This window comes from Mangifera indica, chromosome 5, assembly GCF_011075055.1.
Source record: "Mangifera indica cultivar Alphonso chromosome 5, CATAS_Mindica_2.1, whole genome shotgun sequence".
Taxonomy (NCBI): Eukaryota; Viridiplantae; Streptophyta; class Magnoliopsida; order Sapindales; family Anacardiaceae; genus Mangifera; species Mangifera indica.
Window position 1 is genome coordinate 14836265 of NC_058141.1, and position 19800 is coordinate 14856064.

Below are 19800 nucleotides of genomic sequence, written 5' to 3' on the forward strand. Positions count from 1 at the left end.
AAAAGTTTTTATTTCCCCTTTCACTTTAGGATTTCATCTCTTTTAATTTATATAATTACAACTGTCTCCCAAAAATTTTGAACATTTTTCACCCCCAACTCAGTGGTTTCAGCTCTAAAAATCTGGTCGCCAGCTAATCTTCGTCAAACAATATTGTCGATGCTCTCCTTCTCTCTGATGACATCGCTTCTTCGTGTCGATGGCCTTTCTTCTGTTTGATTTCTCATTGGTCATCTATCTTTCATCTCTCCTGTTTCATCGATGGTCAACAAAACGAAGTTGGGAATAAAGATGGAAGACGATTCGATCATCTTCCAAGACATTCATTTTGAACGACAAAGTGTTTAGACGAATCATCTAGATGATACTGTGTTTAAACGATTTGTTGAATTTAGACAAAAATCGTTTGGATGAGGAGTTCTATGGTCAGAGAGATGAAAGAACTTTGACGACAACGATTTATGATAGATTCGACGGTTGATGGAGAAAGAGATAGTCATCTATGAGTAAAACTTAACATTTTTAAAAGTTGATAAAATGAAAATTTGAGACTATATCAATCCTTAGGTGGAAACAAGTCCTTTGGCCTTTTATTTTTATTTTCTCTTTTGCCACCTCCTCGTTACAAAAAGTCATATCAGTAAAAACCGTTCTTTATATTATATTTGCTAAACTCTTATTTTCATAAAAAACAGAGAACTACTTCAACAAAATGACCCGAAAACTTTAGAACATACCATAACCTATATCTTATGTGCAACATCGATTTTTTGTTTTTAGTCATTGAATTTTTTGTTTGTGTTCCGTCTGACAGCAGTGAGAAAAGGTGGCGGTGATGGTTTTGGGCTTTGGATTGCAACAATGTGAGTAATGTTAGAAGTCATCTTCACGGGATTAGTAGCTTTCACATTTATCCATCCACAAACTTCCTCCAGCAGCCCGCAATCTTGGCCGATAGCCGCCCCCATTTTTCGCTCTGGCATTCCATGATGACCCAAGAGATTCACTCCATTAGCATCCTACACAACAGCACAATGCCAGACAAATGATTGAGAAAATTAATACTTATCAGTAAACAAAGCAAATATCAGTTCACAAAAGTGATCATTGAGCTCCTCCCAAGCAGCCTCGTTGCACTTCTCAATAATTGAAGCAATGAGAATCCTGTCCGGATACTCTCCTTCAATTGCCTAAATTCTCATGGCCTTGTTTTGAGTGGCCGATTACTAATAAGTTCAAACCAGGGCTGCCGGAAGGGTTTATTCTTGGGACTTGGGTTGTTAAATGCTCCCACAGCAGCTGGTAGTAATTAAAATTTGACTGAAAAGATATGATTTATATAATAAAAATACAATTCTTAAAGCCAAACTTTGGTGAGAAAATGTTATTTCACCCTTATTATTATTACATAAATTTTTTTTACAAAATATTTCCTCCAATTTAGATCATTCTTTGATAACAAAACTAATCACATTAAATAAGCCAAACCTCATGTCTAATATCTAACCTAACAACTATGAAAGATCACACGCTTCAAGGAAAGGCCAAAAGATGAAACAAATTAAAAAAAGACAGACACTATAAAAAGTAGGACAATTGATTAAACTTCACAAAATTAACGAACTTCCAACCGCCATCACCTTACCAAAACAAAGATATAAATAATAATGCATTAAAATTGCAATTACTTTTTTTTTTTTAATTTGGATATATATAATTTTCACAATTATGGTAAAACTTAAATTTAGAAACAAAAATATAGTCGGCCGCATAATAATATTATTATTCTTCTTACTTAAGTAGATTTTTCGATTTGTAAGCTTTGTGTAGATATTTTTTATGACTTCAGAGTTACAAAATCTACTAATTTGACCAAAATATTAGTCAGTAAAATATCTCAAGAACCCATATTGCTTTAAATATAAAGTCAATTGATGTGTAGTGAAAAATTCTCACACACCAGACAGGCATCGAGAGTGTTCATATAATGAAAGAAAATTTCTTTAGTTTCCTGCATTTGTAACGTATACCAATTTGCACTACCGAAAAGTCAAGATTAAGTTTCAATGCATTCCCCTGCCAACTTGGGTTCTTCCTTTGCATCCGTAACAAATAGAAACCACCTTCAACCCATCAATCAGAGCCAACATCAACCTTGTTTTGCTTCAGGTATTCTTTGGCCTCTTTGATGTCCTGCAACAAAATAATACAAATACATTAAAACGAGAGATGCATAAAACTCACAGGGACAGATTAATTCTTAATAAAATCCATAATGGAAAACCAATAATTAGCACCAGATTTATGTAAACAAATTTGCATTTTGAATTGGATTGAATTTCGACGAAACACTATTTCAGAAGCCATTAGCCCCAAGTGGCAATTGGTCTGCCCATTAGCGTTGGAACATTAGTAAGACTCATAAGTTTGATTAGACCAGATGGATGGTTATGATAAAAATAAAAGATAAGAAAACAATATGACAACAAAAGAAAAACTTGCTTTACTTAATTCACTCTCTGAAGAAATTTTGTTTTAAATGATAAATATCATCATGATCAGAAAAAACCTCGCTGCTAAGTTATTAAGGCCATTCTGATATTATTAGCCTCCCCAGTGGCATGTTCTTTTTTATTTCTTTCTCAGAGTTGGAGTGAGGTAGGGAGACGTTTGCAAGAAACCAATCCAAAAGAACATGAAAGTAAACTACCTGCTGCAATAGAAGTGCTTCTTGAGGGCAAGTTGGAAAACACATCAACCCAATACCAACCATTAATAATCCGTAGCAACCCAGGGACACAACAAAATAGATAGGCAGCTGACAGAAAGTAGCAATAGAAAAGTAAGAGTTATTTAGTAAGAAAAATATGCAAACCTAAAAGCACTAGCACATATGTAAATAAACGCTTATTTATGAACAGAACACACATACACTTCCAAACATTCAACATAAGAACTTGAGAGAGGAAAACACCCACCAACCAAGTATGGCTACTCGGGATAACAGATGTCTGCAAGAGGCCGATCCAAAAGGAAGTGATGGCCACAACTAGTGTCAAGATCTTCACAACATGCTTCATTGAATTTGCAATAATAAACTGCTCCACAATCCTGCTGTTGTTTTATAGAACTATCAAATTCTAATTTATATTTGAACTTGAATGATTGATAGGACAATAATTGATATTTGAATTTGAAAATTAAGATCTTAAGATTAGAATATTGGAAAAATTAAAAAGGTAGATGAACTAAGGAAATATTGTATAAGGTTTTGGACAACCTGATTGGGAGGCTAGACCTAGGGAAAGCTAGCATACTAGTTATGTGCCAGACACAACTGCATCTCAATGACACAAATCACGCAACCCAAATCAATTGATGATTAGAAAAGCATACAACAAAAACTTTTGATAAGTAGAAAGTAAAACCCCAGAAAACAGTGAGAGAAAGCTGAATACAAAGTTAGATAAGAGGATGTGGGTGATAATTTGATTAGCAAAGCCAACAAGGGAACAAAATAACGCCACACTTATTCCCCATCAGGAAAATAAATAAGAACTAACCCACTTTAGTTTATGCCTCAATAAATAAAATTTTTAATGAAAATCTACTAATATCCACTTGGGAAACATCCACAATGTCACCCTAAAAGGGAATTTCTCTGTCAAAAAACTACCATTTATTAATCACTTAAAAGAAAATTCAAAAGCAATCAGTTCTTGGCTTCCATCAGAAGGAATAGGTAATATACAAAATATTGCATTAATCCATGAAAAATGGAAGTCAAAGCCCTTGCACAATATCTCAATCATCATCTGGCAGATTAATTAATTTAAAAAATTCTATGTCAACCTACTTAGAAACCGCAACCAAGGAGCCAAAAACAAATTTCAGTAAGTAAAACTAATCAAATGCATACAGAAAGCAGAGAAGCGAATATCCAGAATATCAGAATCAAAGAAAAAACATGCACAGTAAAATCATAAAAGCACTGCCATCAGAAGGGATAAGTATTGAAATTTCTCAAAGTCCCATTCCACAATATTAAAGATTACAGGACTCAAAGCCCTTGCGCATTCTCCCAAAGCATCATTTGGCAGTGTAATTCGATCCAGTTATAAGAACGCTGATCACAAATCAACCTTAGGGTTTAAGCGGTACTTACTGATTTATGTTTGACCGCGACAGATGAGAGAGACCTTAAAAATCGTAATAATGGGTCAAACAACAGAGACCTAATTTCCACTTTAATTTTGTTAGAGCCGAGTTGCCACAAATACCATATGATGGCATGCACATTTCTTATTTAAATAATTGGTTTATTATTATTTTTTAATGAATCTATTTCTTAATGTGAAAAACATCGATAAAAAAGAAACCGTTCTTAAACCAGATCAATGTGGAAACATCAACCAAAAGTCAAGATACCATACCACACTACATCAATCTGGTAATATCAAACAAGTTAATTGTATCGAATGAATATTAATTTTATAAATATTCTATTAAAAATAAATAAAATTTTGAAAATGAAAACCTGTTGGAGCTTAATAAACGATTTCTGTAGCAAATGAACGGAATGAAGGCTGGAAATCCCGCCGGCGTCCCGTCAATATTACGTAGTGATTCGCGCAAAGTTGAAATCAGACTGCCTTTGGCGACGGGTTGCTAGTGTCCTAGGTTGACGTTGGCCAGGCGGAAACAGCGCAGGTAATGGTATCGGTACTTAAATTTAGGGAGGAGGAGACGGTGACTGTTGTTTTTAGAGACCTCGTACATGTCAATTAGGTTTTGTTAGTTCTCAAGTTTCATTTTGTTATTTAGATGTTAATTAAAAAATACCCGGGTCCGAGTATCTTTAAAGACCCGTGCAATTCTAATCCAAAATTTAGAAACCAGGTCCGGATAATATTAAACCTTCATACAAACACTTTTTTAACTCGCAAAAACAAACAAATGGCCCCTTAATTTACCTTGCTTCTCGAATCTCCTTCGGCCAAGTCGCTAGGACGAGAACCATGGGCACGATCAGCGGAAACGACGTAGAAGCAGGCTTCGCAAAGCTGCAAGGCGAAGATTTCGAGTATTACATGCAGACGTACTCCATAATCCTCGGTCGAAATTCGAAGAAATCAACGGTGGACGTCGATCTCTCCAGCTTAGGAGGCGGCATGAACATCTCCCGCCACCACGCTCGCATATTCTACGATTTCACGCGCCGTCGCTTTGCATTGGAAGTGCTGGGGAAGAACGGTTGCCTGGTGGAGGGAGTTCTTCATCTTCCTGGAAATCCCCCGGTGAAATTAGATTCTCAAGATTTGTTGCAAATCGGAGATAAAGAGTTTTACTTTCTATTGCCTGTGAGGAGTATTTTGGGTGGGCCCATCGGGCCGAGGCATTATGTGGGGTCGGTGGTCCCGCATTACGGTTATGGGGCGACGGAGGCGGGGCGGATGGCGGGTTCGGTGGGGGTTCAATCGTCGAAGAAAGGGAGAGGGAGAGAATATTACGAGGAGGATTATGAGGAAGATGAAGAGGGGAGTAGTGGAAAGAAGGTCAGGAGAGAAGGAGGTTTTGAGGGCTACGGTGCTGGTAGTGGCGGCAAGCCTGGATTGGCTGGAGCTTTGGGTTAGTTGTGTAAAGTTTTTTATCAGTCTGTTCGTTATGGAGATTAAGCATTTGAATATATTGTTACTGTAAAGTTAGTATCAGATCATGTGGGTAGAATTGTTGTCTTTCTTTTATGATTAATAATTTAATACGGCAGAAAAAGTTTATATTCTGTGGTATGCTATGTTTCTTCATTGAATTGTTGCATTTGGATCTGGTTGGTAGTGTTCTTGGTGCAGATATTATCAGGGTTTTGACATATAGTTTGCAATTGTTTGATACTCTGCAATATTTGATTGGATTTCTGGTATTTCTACTATCTGTATGCGACCAATATTCTGGTAGGCTGAATTAGAAGATTTTGTTTTAATATAAATCGTATTTGGGCGTAGCTAGTGTTGACATTAATTTATAAAATTCTTTGGTTGAATGTTTTTAAGCTTTCTGCCAGGCATTCCATAGTTTGCAAATAAGGAATTTGTATTTGCTTCAACGTAACAAAAACTTGTATACAAAATGCTATTAATTGTAATTGGCTTTATCTTGTTCTCACTAAACATCATGTGGTATCATTACTATAATTTGTATAGTTTTCTAGCATAGATGTTTGAGAATTAATAAACATTTTATTAAAGGAACTCTGGTTGTAAAAGGAAAAGTAACATATTGATCAAATAACAAGTTTTACTGCTTAAGGTTTCTTAGAATGAAATGAGAAGAAGTCAATCCTATAAGATACAAAGTAATTAATTTTAAATGCAAGTTGATGAGAATAAGTAAAATTGTCTTCAAAACAAGGACACTTTCTTGCATTTGCTTTACATATTCTGTGATATCAGTTAGTTTCTCTATTGTGCTTTAAAGGGCCACTTTTGATTTTGGTATTTCCCAATCTTCTTTTCTTTTTCCTTTGTGGATTTGAGGATCTAGTGTTCTTTCCTTGTGTTTCAAATATTCGTCATGTTCTTAATTTGTGCTGGCTTAATTTTCTGTGACAAATATTCTGGAGAAGTTAATTTTGGCTTGACATGAATTATTGTAGTCAAATTAAAAAAATGACAGAGTCAGTGGCTTTGTTAATTGCCTTGAAGCTTTGTCTCTTGGTGTTTTATTGTTCCATCCGATCATATTGGTCATTTTCAATCGGTTTTGTTCCTTTTAACTAGTAATTTCCTTTACTGTACATGTGTCATTCCACTTTGGTCTAATGGTATGTCCTCTTGTTGGCATATTACTATTTTCAGTTCCTGCAGACAAGAAGACAGAGGGAAGGTCTAGGATCGATCGTGAATCTGATAATCAGCAACTTCTGCAGTTGGAAGAAAAGGATGTGGTCTCATCTGTGGCTACTCTTCTCTCCGATCTTTGTGGCCCTGGAGAGTGGATGCCTATGGAGAGACTTTATAATGAGGTTATTATTATTATTTTTTTAAACTCAAGTGTCCTGAAATCATGCACTGGGGGTTGAATCATATTATGTCAGTATGCAAATCTGCCTAAATTCTTGATGAAATTATGTATGTGATGTTTGTCCTGTTATATTATTGGATGCCACTTTCAACAGGTTATGCTAGATGAAACTAGTTGGTATCTTGGCTTAAAAGTTGTTTAACAAATATATCACTGATGAAGGTTCTTGGTAAGTGCCTGGGTGATAGTACTAGCTCCTTAACAGGAACAAGTGATGATTCTTGAGTGCTGATACCTGTTACATTGTTTTGATTTGCACCTTACAAAATTTACTCCTCAATTATTTGTAATTAGTGTCAGAACTTTGATTGCTCAGCATAGTTACTTTGCCCCTATTGATAAGCTGTATGCTGTATTTAAATTAAAGCATTTTGGAATTCTGTCTTTTAAATTCTGAATTTGCATGATTCCAAATGGATATTTGAGGGGCACTAAATCATATTTTGGGCCGTAGCAGTGAACATAGTTCATTTCATTAACTGTATAGCAATTCATAATTGATTCATCTTTATTTGATGGGTGTATCCCTCATGCTTTCTTTCATCCTACGGTTTATTCTAATTTTATGATTTTTGAACCTTGTTATCTTGCTGGATTGCTTACACTTTGTACTTTTCTTCCTCTTGTTCAGTTGGTAGAGCAATATGGTAGTGTCTGGCATCATGGTCGAGTAAGGAGATATCTGACTGCTGAGGACTGGCCTGGTCCTGAATCTAAGGAAAAACCATGGTATGGCCTGCTTATGTTGTTGAGAAAATACCCAGAACACTTTGTGATTAACAAGAGGTCCAAGGGTCCGGTAACATTAGAATTTGTCTCTCTGGTCTCTCTGATTTCATAACATCATGAAGCATCAGAGAGTACTTTCCTTACATGGGTTATCTAATATGTGAACTTTTCTGTGAAGCAGCAAGATGGCAAATTGTTGATTTTAATAATATTGTTGTGAATTAACATTTAATTGTTAGGGCATTCTTAGGACCCCGCTTGGAAACATATAGACGATTGGGTTGGATCTGAGCTTTTATGTCTTAGATTTACGCTATATACTTATGACGTGATATCTTTGTAAATGGTATGTTAGTGTTAATTGAAGTTGCAATTTTCGTTTTTAAGGACATCTGCCTTTCATTGTTTTTATTTTGTTTGTAAAAATTAGGTTCTGGAAGTAGTTGGATTTTGTAAATGTAGCGACCCTGACTAAAGCTCTAGTGTAGTAATATACTGGTAATTCCCAAATCCGAATCCTACTAAGCATATCTTTTTCTTTGAACTTGGCTTTTGATAAAAGAGATCGCGCATAGAAATTAAGCAGCATAATCAAGATATTAACAAATATGGCTATCTCGCAAGCCAATCAAAACTGAGTATGACCAAAGTTAAACTTGGTTCTTTATAATATACAACAAGAACTCATGAATTAAGTTTGAATTGAGTTGGATCTATTCAAGTTCAATCAAATCTCTCTTCTTTTTTAAATGAACCTGCGAGTAGGGCTGGATTCGAACCGAGCCAGCTCGAGCTCTAGCTCGAGCTCGGCTCGGCTCGGCTCGGTTCGAGCCGGGCTTTGCTCGGCTCGATCGAGCCCGAGCTGGCTTGGGTTGGCTCGGTATATTTTTTTAAAAATTTTTTATACAAAACAACATCGTTTTGATCTTCATATATACACAAAATAGTGCCGTTTTGATATGAAAAATGAGCCGAGCCGAGCCGTTACCGAGCCGAACTCAAGCCGGCCATTAAAAAACCGAGCCAAGCCCGAGCTCGGCTCGGCTCGGCTCGAATCCAGCCCTACCTGCGAGCTAGTTTGTAAACTTCCAATAGAAGATTTTTCAATCATTAAAAACCAATTTCAATTATTATCAGGAATAGAATTTTGGATTATTAATAATTTAACACAAGCTGAGGGTTTTTTAATAGTTCACCTACTTTTCCTAAACCTATGGAAGCACCAAATGAGTAACTTTTCAAGTATACCTTAATATAAAACCAAAAGGACTTTTAGAATGCAATCACTTATCATACATTAATCACTGTAGAGACTGATTAAAGTGATTACCTTGCTCGTAATATTAAAACTTTCGACATGTTGGGAAAATAACCCAAATTTGTTAGTATAAATTTAAGAAAAATGTTAGGGTTTAAGATAAGATGTAAAAATTTTATAACTTTGACGGACTTCTTGATGTGCCATTGTTTTTATGGATGTTATTATAATTGACTCTGTTTAAAAGCGTTGAGGGTTTAATTAATTTGGATTAGATTTGCTTCGGCAACACATGATTTTCCCATATTTCATGCAAACTGGGAAAATACCACAATAACCAAAGATAGAGTCTGGCTAGCCTAAGCGAAAAAATGACTTTAAACAAGATAAATCATGCTAAAAGAATTTGCTTCTTGCCAGATTGGTGACAAGGGTGGCTCGCTATTTAAAAAAATAAGTTGATTACAAAATTATATGCCGAGAAAAGTTGAGTAATTATCAGTGCCCAATTTTGGCTAAATGTTATTAATAACCACAAAGTTTTTATGGTACCGCAAAAGAGTTAAACAATTACCTAATTATCTTTCCTGAGTTCGGAAGAGATCCTAACAGTAAAACTGTAGACAGAAGGGGCAACCAAAACATAGACCCGGTTAACTTCAAAGTTCACTCGAGTCTGAACTAATAACCCAGAACATTATTTTCAGTTGACATGATAATACAAAATTTTATATGGAAAGGAGCACATTGTCAAGATTCTTCTTTGCTTAGTTTACCTAGTGCTCGTTGTGCAAAAAGTTTTTGTTCCCGAGCTTGTTTTTCAGCCAGGGCTTCATCATCAAGAACCTGAATTGGAGACCACTCTGGCAACTTCAACCAATCACCATTCTTCCATGATTCTTGGAAATTCCTTAACATTGGTTTTAGCCTGATAGTAGCATAATCCACTGTTGTCCCCACAACGGCAAAGATGATTGAGTAACGGATTGCGCCAACTTGACCACCTAAAATGCCATCAAATATAAATTTTAACTACCACAGGAAGAAGGATCATAGACAATTGAACACACAGACTAATAATATATATATATCCTCAAGTTGAAATTCTGGCATAGAAATTTTAGTTGTTGTTCAATCTCAGCTCTGAAAAATATAAATTTCTCAGCCAAAAATTAAAAAAAAAAAAATGGAACAAAACAAATGCCTAGTTACATTAAATATAATGGATCTCAAACAAAACAAGCAGTTCAAATCTAACCAAAATTGATTTTGAATGAGAAACTAAATCAATAACTATTAGAAAAAATACATATCCAGGCACAAACACATGAGATAGAGCCATAAATTTCACCTTGAAGACGCCCAAGAATGGCTCCACTACCAAAGCCAGCAATTGCGGAGTTGAATAGATCATCAGGTCCTGTTTTACGACTTGCTCCTACAAATTCACGTGCTCCTGTAATATCAAAGAAACAATAAGATTTATAGTTTAAACAAGTCATACAGCACAAATTACATTGGTCCTACAACAAAATATCAGACCCACTTATCAGCAACTCTTTTCATTGCGCAAAAATTATATTGGTCCTACAACAAAGTTCCAGACCTACTCATCAGCAAGTCCCTTCATTGCCAAAAAAGCTCTTTCCTCACTTTCCATTTCGAGACAGAATATGTGCATCTTTTAAAGAAACAGGAATCTACCTTTAACACATGAGTCCCAACAAGTACCCAATTTTCATATAAACCATACAAAATTCTAGCCAAGGACACTAGCCCTGAACTCCTGCATGTCTCTGTACTGTTGCTTTTCTTCAAATCACTCAAGCTTACGTAAAAGATCTTAAACAATTATTTCTTTATTTAATGATGATATTATGAGGAACAAATTGGTAATATAAGTTCACTTACACAACATCTCCACCTTAACGTGCATTCTAGATGTGCGAGCTTGTAAGCAATAGATCCTAAATCTGAGGATAGGCTGGCCAAATGACCAATTGGCTATAGGTGGTGTTAGTATGACGAGTCCATTAATATCCACTGTGCCAAGAATGGCCTATTTTTAGTTTTTATTGCTTGCAGTTGCAGACTATATGCCAATCTTTTACAGGATACAGATTGAACTAAGTTAGAAATCATGATTCATGAAACAACTTTTAGATAGATGTAGAAGCCAGTGATTGTATAAATAAAACAGCTAAACACAAGTTACTTGTATTCCTCAGGATTGAAAAAGAAGCTAAAAAGGATCAAATAATGAACTACAAAGCATTTTATATAGCATAATAAAGGTAAAAAAATAAAAATAAAAATAAAAATAAGGACTAGAGTCATCAGCAATACATAAAAACTCACTACGACCAGGAAGTACATAAGCTCCATAAATGTTCTTAACATTTCTACTTCAATTAATTTGTGATTCAGTATCAATGTAAAATTATAATAATGAATATGTTAATTAGAGAGTGATGATCCGATCCACTACTGTCAGTTGCAAAATACAAAGTGAGATGAAGTTTACCGCAATAGCAGGCGGTGACGATGGAAAAATTAGTAGCATAAGTAGAAGATATATTAGCCAGACCATAAACTTTTCGATGTTTTGATATTAAGCCATATCCTGCGCCCGCAACCCCTGCCAAACAAAAACAATTCCAAAATTTCTTATCATAAATTAATGAATTACCAAAAAGTTAAGTTGAGAAAGCAAGCTAGACCTGCGACGACGGTAGGAATGAAGATTCGCTCTTTCCAGCCGTCAGATGACGGTGATGGTGATGGGGACTCTCCTTCTTGGCTCTTCGAAGACATTCGATTCTCCCTTTGTAATTGGTTCTAGTTCTGGTGTCCGATGTTGTGTTGTGAGTGAGTTTTACCAGAAGGTGCTAAGCGGCACTGGGCCGGGTACGGCTCGATAATTATTTTAGGTCGAGATCCGCCAAAACGGACTTCAACCCGAGCGTCGTTACTTAAACGATAATCAATAATCCTGACTTTTTATCATAATTTCTTCCGTACGTGTAGTGTGAAACTAACAGGGGTTAATGTAATTTGACTATGTGGGACCGTGGTTTAGGGTAATTCTAATATACGTAAGGGGGGTTTTGAATATAATTACACATAAAGGGGCTAAGTGAAATTTAACTACAAGCCTGGGGGTTTTTTAATTTTAATACATATAGTGAGGTAATGCATAACCTGGGTATTTGATATTCTACTATGTGCATGCATCATCAATATTTCCACATTCTTCGATCTTCTTTGTCTTTGATGATTTTAATACTTTTTAATGACTTATTTGACAATTTGTTGTCACCTTCTACAAGTTCAACATTTTATATTTAAATCAAGTTTAAATTGATCTATTTTAAATTTGATTTGAATCAAATCTATCCCTAAGAAAAACAACAAAGTAAAGTCTTTAAATTATATAATTTTTACCAAGAAATACGTGCACAAAATTTGGATCGATTTCCCCCAAAGGAAAATTTCTACTTTGCATGTTTCTGTTGTCCTATTGACGGTTCATTAGTAAGAATAACAGACTATCTAATACTTAAAATAATTATTGCATTAAGGCTAAAAATCTCTTTGCTTTCCCAATAATTTTAGAGATTTACCCTGATTTGCCCTATAATAGGGGCCTTTTATATGCTGAAAAAATTGGAGGCTACTCAGTTACAGGCGAACTGTTAGAATTATTCAGCCTCGTTTTCATGACATTACTTTCAAGATCAGGCTGATGAGTCTGGCCCAGCATCTTCTGACCCCGACAAGCCGTCCACTCCTTGCTTAACATCCCAGTCACCATTTTCGAATGGAGACTCAGACCTCTTATGCGGCCCTGCCCCAAGTCTCCTCTTGTACTCTGAAAATATTAACAGAGCCAAATCCGTTAAACATCATGTATGAAAACCGTGATATGCTCGATGTTTAAGCCTAAAATGAATAGGATTACTTTTATGAGTAATTGAACGGCGAGTGAATGCCAAGAATTCATCCCACTTGAATTGCCGAAGCTCTTGCTTCTCCTCTTCAGAGAGCTCAAAGTTGGGCTCCCTCCCACACATGAAAGCTGCCCTGCAGACATGCAAAACAACCAATAAGTTTATCCGTCTGCGAATACATCCCACCGAATGCAGAACTTATCAATCTTTGGTTTACAAGTACATCCAGCTACAAACTATGCATACAACAGTTTTGGAACATATCAGTTCAATTTGTTAATTGGAATTTTTAGAACTTGCATAAGAGTGGCCCCCACCAGGGGTTGCAACAAAGGCAAATGTATACATTAATGGAATCTAACTAAGAAGTCAGGACAAAGTTCAAACACAAGAAAATAGAGCTGATGGTGCTTATAACAATGCTCAAAAAAGGTCATCTAACATAAAAGCAGCTCAAGGTAGAAAAATAGCCAAAAGATTGTAACCACATCCATCCAAATATTTTTGGGTTATTGTTTCTAAATTCAGTCATTGTATCTATCCTGTTCATTTCAGAATTAGAATCCTATTAGGAACAACACTTCCTCTTGGGCAAGAATACCAAGATCTTATATTATTATGGTTCAAAAGAATATTATCCTCTTGCTTCCTTAGAAATGGCAATAACTCTCTCATTGAAAAAGTCATGCAGTCAACTAACACATGCACAAAAATATATATCTACATTTACATGTATGCATTTGTGCACCATGAAGGTATTCTTGATCAGAACCACACTTTTCCAAATCTAATACTGGAGTTTCCACATATATCAAAGACCGAGAAAATTGGTATTTAACCACATGAATTGTACATGTTGTGTAAAATTAACTAATATGAGGTTGGAATTCAGTATATTACCTGTCATACAAACGAGCAGCCTCCTCTTGTGAACCAACAGTTCCCAAGTGGATTTGTTTCTTGTCCACTTTTATCGCTGCCTGCCATTTCATATTTTTGAAGTAGACACCTCTCATCAGACATGGTTCTTGGTTTTGAATCTGCTTCCTTCTATGTCGCTTTCTGCGTTTGATTGGTAGCCCTATGAATACAAAATCCATGCATTAGCCTGAGTCAAATTCATGCAGCTTTAAAACAAACCCAACAGATATATTCACAAGGGTATCTACAAATTTCATGGTGAAACTGGTTCTAAGAAATATTTGAATCCTTTTTGCCATTATCCACCAAAAAATTTTAAAAAAATAAAATATAGATAAATATGCGATGTACACAAAACTGAAAGCAAAATGAGTTCTCCACTTCCATCTAAATTTTAGCAAAAAGATCATAGCTTTATCAAACCACTGCAACATTTTGTGATCATTCGAAGATACTCCATAAAGACCCAAATAGTAAGCATCAACTTGTAATCAACTCTGTATGATATCATAATTTATGGGTCATTGACTACATTTTATATAATCTACTTTGGTCGTTGGCTCCATAAAGCACATAAATTCTAGAAGTATCCTAATAAACAACTCAAAATCAATGATTTCATCCAGAATTTGCTTATGGTTGCTTCAAGATCATGATAAAGTTATCACCTGATAACTCTGGTAGACGAGATTTCTCACTTTTCTCACCGCTCTATTACTTGCAGCCCAATCACCAAGTGCAAGCTCAGATTGTAGAACTAGCAGCTCCCACCAGATTAGAGTCAGATGATGTGAGGAAGAAGCCTAATTTTATAGACATTTCATATACAGTGCCAACTTTAGCACTTTTTTTCTTTTGAACTTCCCCTAATTTCTCATTAGCATATGATGTAACCATAATTAAATTTTGAACGTAAAGAAAAATTGAATTGGTTGTGTCCTTATAAGAGAGAGCAAGAGATAGACACATCCAGCAAATGTGATCAACATGAACAAAAATGTACTAGTGGAAACTGAATAGTTGATGACTTTTGGGAGAAAGTTAGTCTTAAAGTTTAGCAACTATTGGGAGCCCTTTCCTACGGACTGAAACTTTGGGCATTAATAATTAATTAATATGATATTAATTCTAAATTGATTGAGAGATCATGATTATGAATCCGCATTTCACAAATAAAATATTCAAATATCAGTGTAAAACAAATTGGGCCTGTGTATGATAACAACCATTGGATATGACTTAAGCTTTGACATTAGTGGCTCCTTAGAAGATACAAACTTGCGCCCATTTGGTTATAATCAAGAACCAGGAAGAAGAAAAAATCTCTCAACTGACAAACCTGAAAATGATTGACTATGTTGCTCTTTTTCAACATGCTGTAATATTGGTTTTTCTTCAGGTGAGCTTGAACCAGACACATTGGAGGACAGAGGTCCTAATTTTGCAGTGGCTTTCTGGAAATAACATTGAATAATATAAAAGATTAGAAACAAATTATGTAAACAAAACATACAGCATTCAAAAATTTGCTATACAGAATTTCTTACTGAGGCTAGTACTTTAACTTTTTTGATGCATTTATCAAGGACAACATGCATTTAGTTCATGTTTTTTCATCATGTACCATAAAATCAAACCCAGGGTACAGAAAATGATGGATATGAATCTAGAATCTCAAGTTTGTTTGCCAAACAATAAGATGACCTTTCAAAGACAGGCACCTGTCAACTTCAAAGTCAATACTAGCGTAAATTAAGATAAGAGTTGGCCAATATGCCGGGCCTAGAGGCACTACAAGAACCTTCAGGGTGGCAACTCCTACCAGCTATGTGATTCCAGATATGAAAATCACATTATCCAAATAAACTTTTCTCGGACAGAAAGGATGTCTCAGTCTGCAATTGGTTGACAAAATGCCACCCTGAGGGGCACTTATTATATCTATAATTTCACTCTTACCAAATGACATTAGACTTTCCCCCCCCCCCCCCCCCCCCCCCCCCCCCCCCCCCCCCCTTCCTTTTCCCTCTAAATTTCAGGGGAAACCATTGCCATAGATATTACATACTTGAGTTCAATGACAAAATACAATCCTTCATCAAGAAACTGTTGTTTGGTAAAGTTTATGGAGCATTCAGAGTTGCGAACTGCTCCTTATCTTTTCCCCCATACAAGATCCCTCATTTCCCTTCCACATAGCACAGCCACATTTTGAAATACATTACATGGCTACTATATAAGTACACTAACGTCAACCATTTTCACAGAATAATACACTATGGCACTTAGGCATAAAGTGGATTCCCAAAATAAAGATAAAAAAGAAGCAATCAATTTTTAAAAAGGAGCAGTTTAAGGTATGATAGTAGTCATATAATGATTTGAGCATCAAGTTTTTGTATATTTCTCAACATAGCAAATTTCTCATAACTTGGGAGATGCATGGTTACATAACCAAATATCTGAAAGAAAGATTCTCACTAGTCGGAAACCTGGATAAGCAACTATGGAAGGATACATTTCTGTGTTTACTTTCTACACAACAATACAATTTTGAGCTTTGATACACCTGACAACAAGCTATATAATGAACAAAACTGCAAAAATACCATGAGCTTCAATTCTAAAGATGTGGTCAAAAGTATCTCATACCAATGTAATAAAAATTGCTTAAAGTAAGATCTTCAAAGTAATAGTGACCTATCTGACGGATATGACTATATCTATACATCACAACCCTTACCCATGGTGACCGACTCAGATCATCAGATGTAATGGGATGTACAGTGAGAGGTTTGGTGTTCTGGGTCTCAGGAGCAATACCATTAACAGAATTCCTAGGAAATGGAGCTAGAAAAGAACTTTTTCCTGCAAAGGCACACCAAAATTTGGTTAATAATATTATTCAAGCATGATGACAAGCTATTTAAAGAGAATATCATTGTCTGAAATTGTAGATTACTTAAAAAGAATCATCTTTTACAGTGCAACATATAAACACATATAAAATGTATCAACAAGTGTATTGTCTTGCAAACTGCTAAGGTGCAGTAGAGGCATTTAATCGTTATGATGTATAGTAGCAAATTTCGACAAATGCTTACCAGAGCAGAGTCCCAGGAGCTTGCGTCTTCTTAAACTCACCATGATGGACCTAAATATTTCTAAGATTGCACAATGCTTTAGTTGATGTCCTTCAACATCTGGCAGTCCACTCCTAGGATAGTTAGAGACAGAACAAACACGGAGACATTAGAAAGTAAATTTCTGATGGCAAAGAGTTATAAAATAAAGCTATTTTTAAAAAATCCATTATATGAATAGGAACAAGAAACGTTATCCTAGAAAATAACATGACAAGTAATAGTTAAAGAAAGAAGAAAAGTAATAACAGAATGCCGGTAGCTCTAGAAAAGAGGATCAGAAAAATGTATTCTCAAGTCATTCGGCTGAAAAGAGAGAAATTTAGCAGTTTTCTTAGGCTAACATAAGCCAAGCTCTTAGTCAAAAGGGAAACCTTTTGAGTTCGATGCATGTTAAAACCTGAAAAGAACTTTGTTAGAACTTGAAAGCAACTGATGCACAACACAGAAGTATGTAACCTACAAAAAGAAAATCTGAAAAAGCAAATAAGTTTTTCCATCAGAGGCCCGTTATCTTACTTGACGTGTTATTATTAAATTTCTCACCATGTGAGCTACGACTACTTTTTATAAAACTAATATCTCCATCTAAAGAGGACAATCTATGGGTGTCAGCTTTTAATTCACCAGCGAAGCCACTAAAATCCCCAAAACTTTCATTATCTCAGAAAAAATCACGAGGAAAAATTAACAATAGATCCCAGTGAATTTGAACAAAAACCAACTTGTAGCTTAGATTGCATATCCAGTTTTAAAGAAACATCGTTGATTCTAATACCGCACCAACCTTTCCCACATAGAATTAGAATAAGAACCAACCAGTACACTAAACATTTAACGAACCTTTTTCAGTCAACCCCGCCTGAGTTGGGATCAAAAGTAAAATCTTTTTGTGGATACAGAAACAGGTTGACAATGATAAGCAAAACAATAGTAAATTAAAACAAGAATAGATTGCAAAATTGTATAAAGTAAAACTCGAATAACACTCATGTTAAACCAAGCAAATTGCCCAAAAGTGGTTTCTTGAAAAGAATTGTTAGTCCATCTCCGTGAAGACTAAGTCAACCCCACCAACCTACCACCTTTCATAGCCAGACAAAATCAAGAACAACCCACAAAGCCAAAACAAAAGCACCACCCATCAAAGAAGAAGAATGCTTAACCATGAAAAGCACAAGCGGAGGTAGCCATTACAAAGAGATAACAACAAAATAAGAAAGTCATTCATGTTTTGTACGTACCTGGGTGAGAGTGATAGACAGATAAGGGGAAAAAGAAAAAAAAAAAGGTGGTGGTTGAGAGAGCGTAGAAACCAAGAAGAGAGAGAAGAGAGGCTTAGTTGAAATCTGAAAAAAAAAAAAGGGCAAAGAAGGAGATTAGGATTACAGAAAGGGAAGGTGGCCAGTATGTTTAAAAGAGAAAGAGAAAGAGAAAGAGAAAGAGAAAGAAAAAGAGGAAGAGGAAGAGGAGAGAGATCTTATGTGTGTGCTTGTGGCTCATCTCATGCATCATCAATCTATCTACCACCTTTTGTTTTTGGTGTTTCTATAGCGGTCTTGCCATTCTTATGACTTTTATGATGAGAGGGCTGTTATCTTGTGTTGGTGTCTTCTTTTCCTTCTAATTTTCTTTGATTATAATGGGAAAATTTAAAAAGAAAGTTTAATCAACGAGAGAAGCTCAAGGAAGGAGAACGTTTGTATGCTTGGATTCCTGTTTTGCCCTTTGCAACTTTGCCCAAGACTTAGCCACCCCAACTAGCATTCTTTTGGTTTTCCTTTCATTTACTTTTATGCCCCTCTATTTTTCTTTTTGGTTCACGCCAGTGAATGGAAAAGAGATAAAAAAAAATATCATGACTGAGAGTTACGAAGAATTGGGTAAGGGTTAAAACAAATTTTAACTTTACAATGATCTTCATATGAAAAGCGCTGGATGGTATGTTGGCAAGCAATTATTTCTTTGAGCAATATCATCTATATATATATTTTTTTACATATAATTTATATATATATAATAATATTAATTTTATTTTAATTTAAAATCATTCAATCACAAAATTGACATATTATTTATACACTTAAATTATTTAATAAAAATATATAAGTATAGTTTTATCATATTTGTTGTATATAAATAATTTATACTCAAGTTTCTTGAGTATTATTGAATACAGGCTAATTTGGCATACCAAATTTCAGAAATTATCAAGTTTTGACATAAAAAACAAGGTGAATCGAAGAAAAATAAAAATAATAGTTAAAATTCATAATATCACAAGAAACTCAATTAAGGTGAAAGTTACAGTAAAAATCAATTATGATAATTTGTCTAATTAATTTTACAATAATTATATATACTGTAGATATGGATTGAATTGAATCAATCAAATGATTCAATTCAATAAATATTAAATAAGATTTAATTATTATGACCTTCTCAAAGTATAATTTGACGTCGTCTAAACTTTGGTCAATCCCAAGTGTTGATATCAACACTAAAATTGAAAAATTTTCAAGACTAAGATTCAAAGTCAATCTTAACATTTGTAAAAGAATTATCGAATTAATATTTAATTTTATTTTAAAAATATTGGATATAAATATAGTCATAGAAAGCCATGCATAATAAATGAATTTGAATATTTTATATATTACATAAAACATACATTAAATTATATTAAATGCTATATGTTTTAATATATGTTCTATAGGCC

At 34.9% G+C, this 19800-nt stretch overlaps 4 protein-coding genes across 9 annotated transcripts; 1 reads left to right on the top strand and 3 right to left on the bottom strand.

Annotated features, from left to right (window-relative positions):
• Positions 1-637: 637 nt before the first annotated feature.
• Positions 638-4817, bottom strand: LOC123216856 (dolichol-phosphate mannose synthase subunit 3-like). Of its 3 annotated transcripts, XR_006502361.1 has the most exons (5): positions 4538-4817; positions 2979-3114; positions 2711-2818; positions 1967-2193; positions 638-1856 (listed from the first exon to the last, which is right to left on the bottom strand). XR_006502361.1 is itself a non-coding variant. In XM_044637467.1 (4 exons), exons 2-4 carry the CDS (start codon positions 3078-3080, stop codon positions 2134-2136), a joined length of 270 nt encoding a protein of 89 aa, XP_044493402.1. In that variant the 5' UTR covers positions 3081-3114; positions 4538-4817; the 3' UTR covers positions 1881-2133. The 3 variants fall into 3 exon arrangements, 2 of the variants coding, with proteins under 2 accessions (XP_044493402.1, XP_044493403.1); XM_044637467.1 differs by lacking the exon at positions 638-1856 and having other exon boundaries at positions 1881-2193; XM_044637468.1 differs by lacking the exon at positions 638-1856 and having other exon boundaries at positions 1881-2193; positions 2979-3111; positions 4538-4790.
• A 58-nt stretch (positions 4818-4875) lies between these two features.
• On the top strand, positions 4876-8195 carry LOC123216855 (FHA domain-containing protein FHA2-like). The gene is made up of 3 exons (XM_044637465.1): positions 4876-5628; positions 6855-7021; positions 7712-8195. The coding sequence occupies exons 1-3, from the start codon at positions 5019-5021 to the stop codon at positions 7919-7921; spliced, it is 987 nt and encodes a 328-aa protein (XP_044493400.1). The 5' UTR covers positions 4876-5018; the 3' UTR covers positions 7922-8195.
• Positions 8196-9554: 1359 nt separating this feature from the next.
• Positions 9555-12035, bottom strand: LOC123216928. The gene is made up of 4 exons (XM_044637594.1): positions 11788-12035; positions 11592-11705; positions 10419-10523; positions 9555-10071 (listed from the first exon to the last, which is right to left on the bottom strand). Exons 1-4 carry the CDS (start codon positions 11879-11881, stop codon positions 9818-9820), a joined length of 567 nt encoding a protein of 188 aa, XP_044493529.1. The 5' UTR covers positions 11882-12035; the 3' UTR covers positions 9555-9817.
• A 585-nt stretch (positions 12036-12620) lies between these two features.
• On the bottom strand, positions 12621-18774 carry LOC123216927 (ethylene-responsive transcription factor-like protein At4g13040). Of its 4 annotated transcripts, XM_044637592.1 has the most exons (8): positions 18612-18774; positions 18326-18430; positions 17043-17155; positions 16682-16806; positions 15278-15392; positions 13918-14098; positions 13029-13150; positions 12621-12938 (listed from the first exon to the last, which is right to left on the bottom strand). In XM_044637592.1, exons 3-8 carry the CDS (start codon positions 17083-17085, stop codon positions 12805-12807), a joined length of 720 nt encoding a protein of 239 aa, XP_044493527.1. In that variant the 5' UTR covers positions 17086-17155; positions 18326-18430; positions 18612-18774; the 3' UTR covers positions 12621-12804. The 4 variants fall into 4 exon arrangements, with proteins under 4 accessions (XP_044493527.1, XP_044493525.1, XP_044493528.1 ...); XM_044637590.1 differs by having other exon boundaries at positions 18326-18774; XM_044637593.1 differs by lacking the exons at positions 18326-18430; positions 18612-18774 and adding an exon at positions 17925-18302.
• Positions 18775-19800: the final 1026 nt, after the last annotated feature.

Excerpts from the sequence above, each read along its gene's own strand:
- LOC123216855 (XM_044637465.1), top strand. The coding sequence starts at position 5,019 with ATGGGCACGATCAGCGGAAACGACGTAGAAGCAGGCTTCGCAAAGCTG. Across the intron at positions 5,629-6,854 it reads TGGATTGGCTGGAGCTTTGG|TTCCTGCAGACAAGAAGACA; the intron begins GTTAGTTGTGTA and ends TACTATTTTCAG. Across the intron at positions 7,022-7,711 it reads TGGAGAGACTTTATAATGAG|TTGGTAGAGCAATATGGTAG; the intron begins GTTATTATTATT and ends CCTCTTGTTCAG.
- LOC123216928 (XM_044637594.1), bottom strand. The coding sequence starts at position 11,881 with ATGTCTTCGAAGAGCCAAGAAGGAGAGTCCCCATCACCATCACCGTCA. Across the intron at positions 10,524-11,591 it reads CGTCACCGCCTGCTATTGCG|GAGCACGTGAATTTGTAGGA; the intron begins GTAAACTTCATC and ends TTGATATTACAG. Across the intron at positions 10,072-10,418 it reads CATTCTTGGGCGTCTTCAAG|GTGGTCAAGTTGGCGCAATC; the intron begins GTGAAATTTATG and ends ATGGCATTTTAG.
- LOC123216927 (XM_044637592.1), bottom strand. The coding sequence starts at position 17,085 with ATGGTGAGTTTAAGAAGACGCAAGCTCCTGGGACTCTGCTCTG. Across the intron at positions 15,393-16,681 it reads ATCTGAGTCGGTCACCATGG|AAAGCCACTGCAAAATTAGG; the intron begins GTAAGGGTTGTG and ends TGTTATTTCCAG. Across the intron at positions 14,099-15,277 it reads ACATAGTCAATCATTTTCAG|GGCTACCAATCAAACGCAGA; the intron begins GTTTGTCAGTTG and ends TTGTATTCATAG.
- LOC123216856 (XM_044637467.1), bottom strand. The coding sequence starts at position 3,080 with ATGAAGCATGTTGTGAAGATCTTGACACTAGTTGTGGCCATCACTTCC. Across the intron at positions 2,819-2,978 it reads CGAGTAGCCATACTTGGTTG|CTGCCTATCTATTTTGTTGT; the intron begins GTGGGTGTTTTC and ends ACTTTCTGTCAG. Across the intron at positions 2,194-2,710 it reads AAGCACTTCTATTGCAGCAG|GACATCAAAGAGGCCAAAGA; the intron begins GTAGTTTACTTT and ends ATTTTGTTGCAG.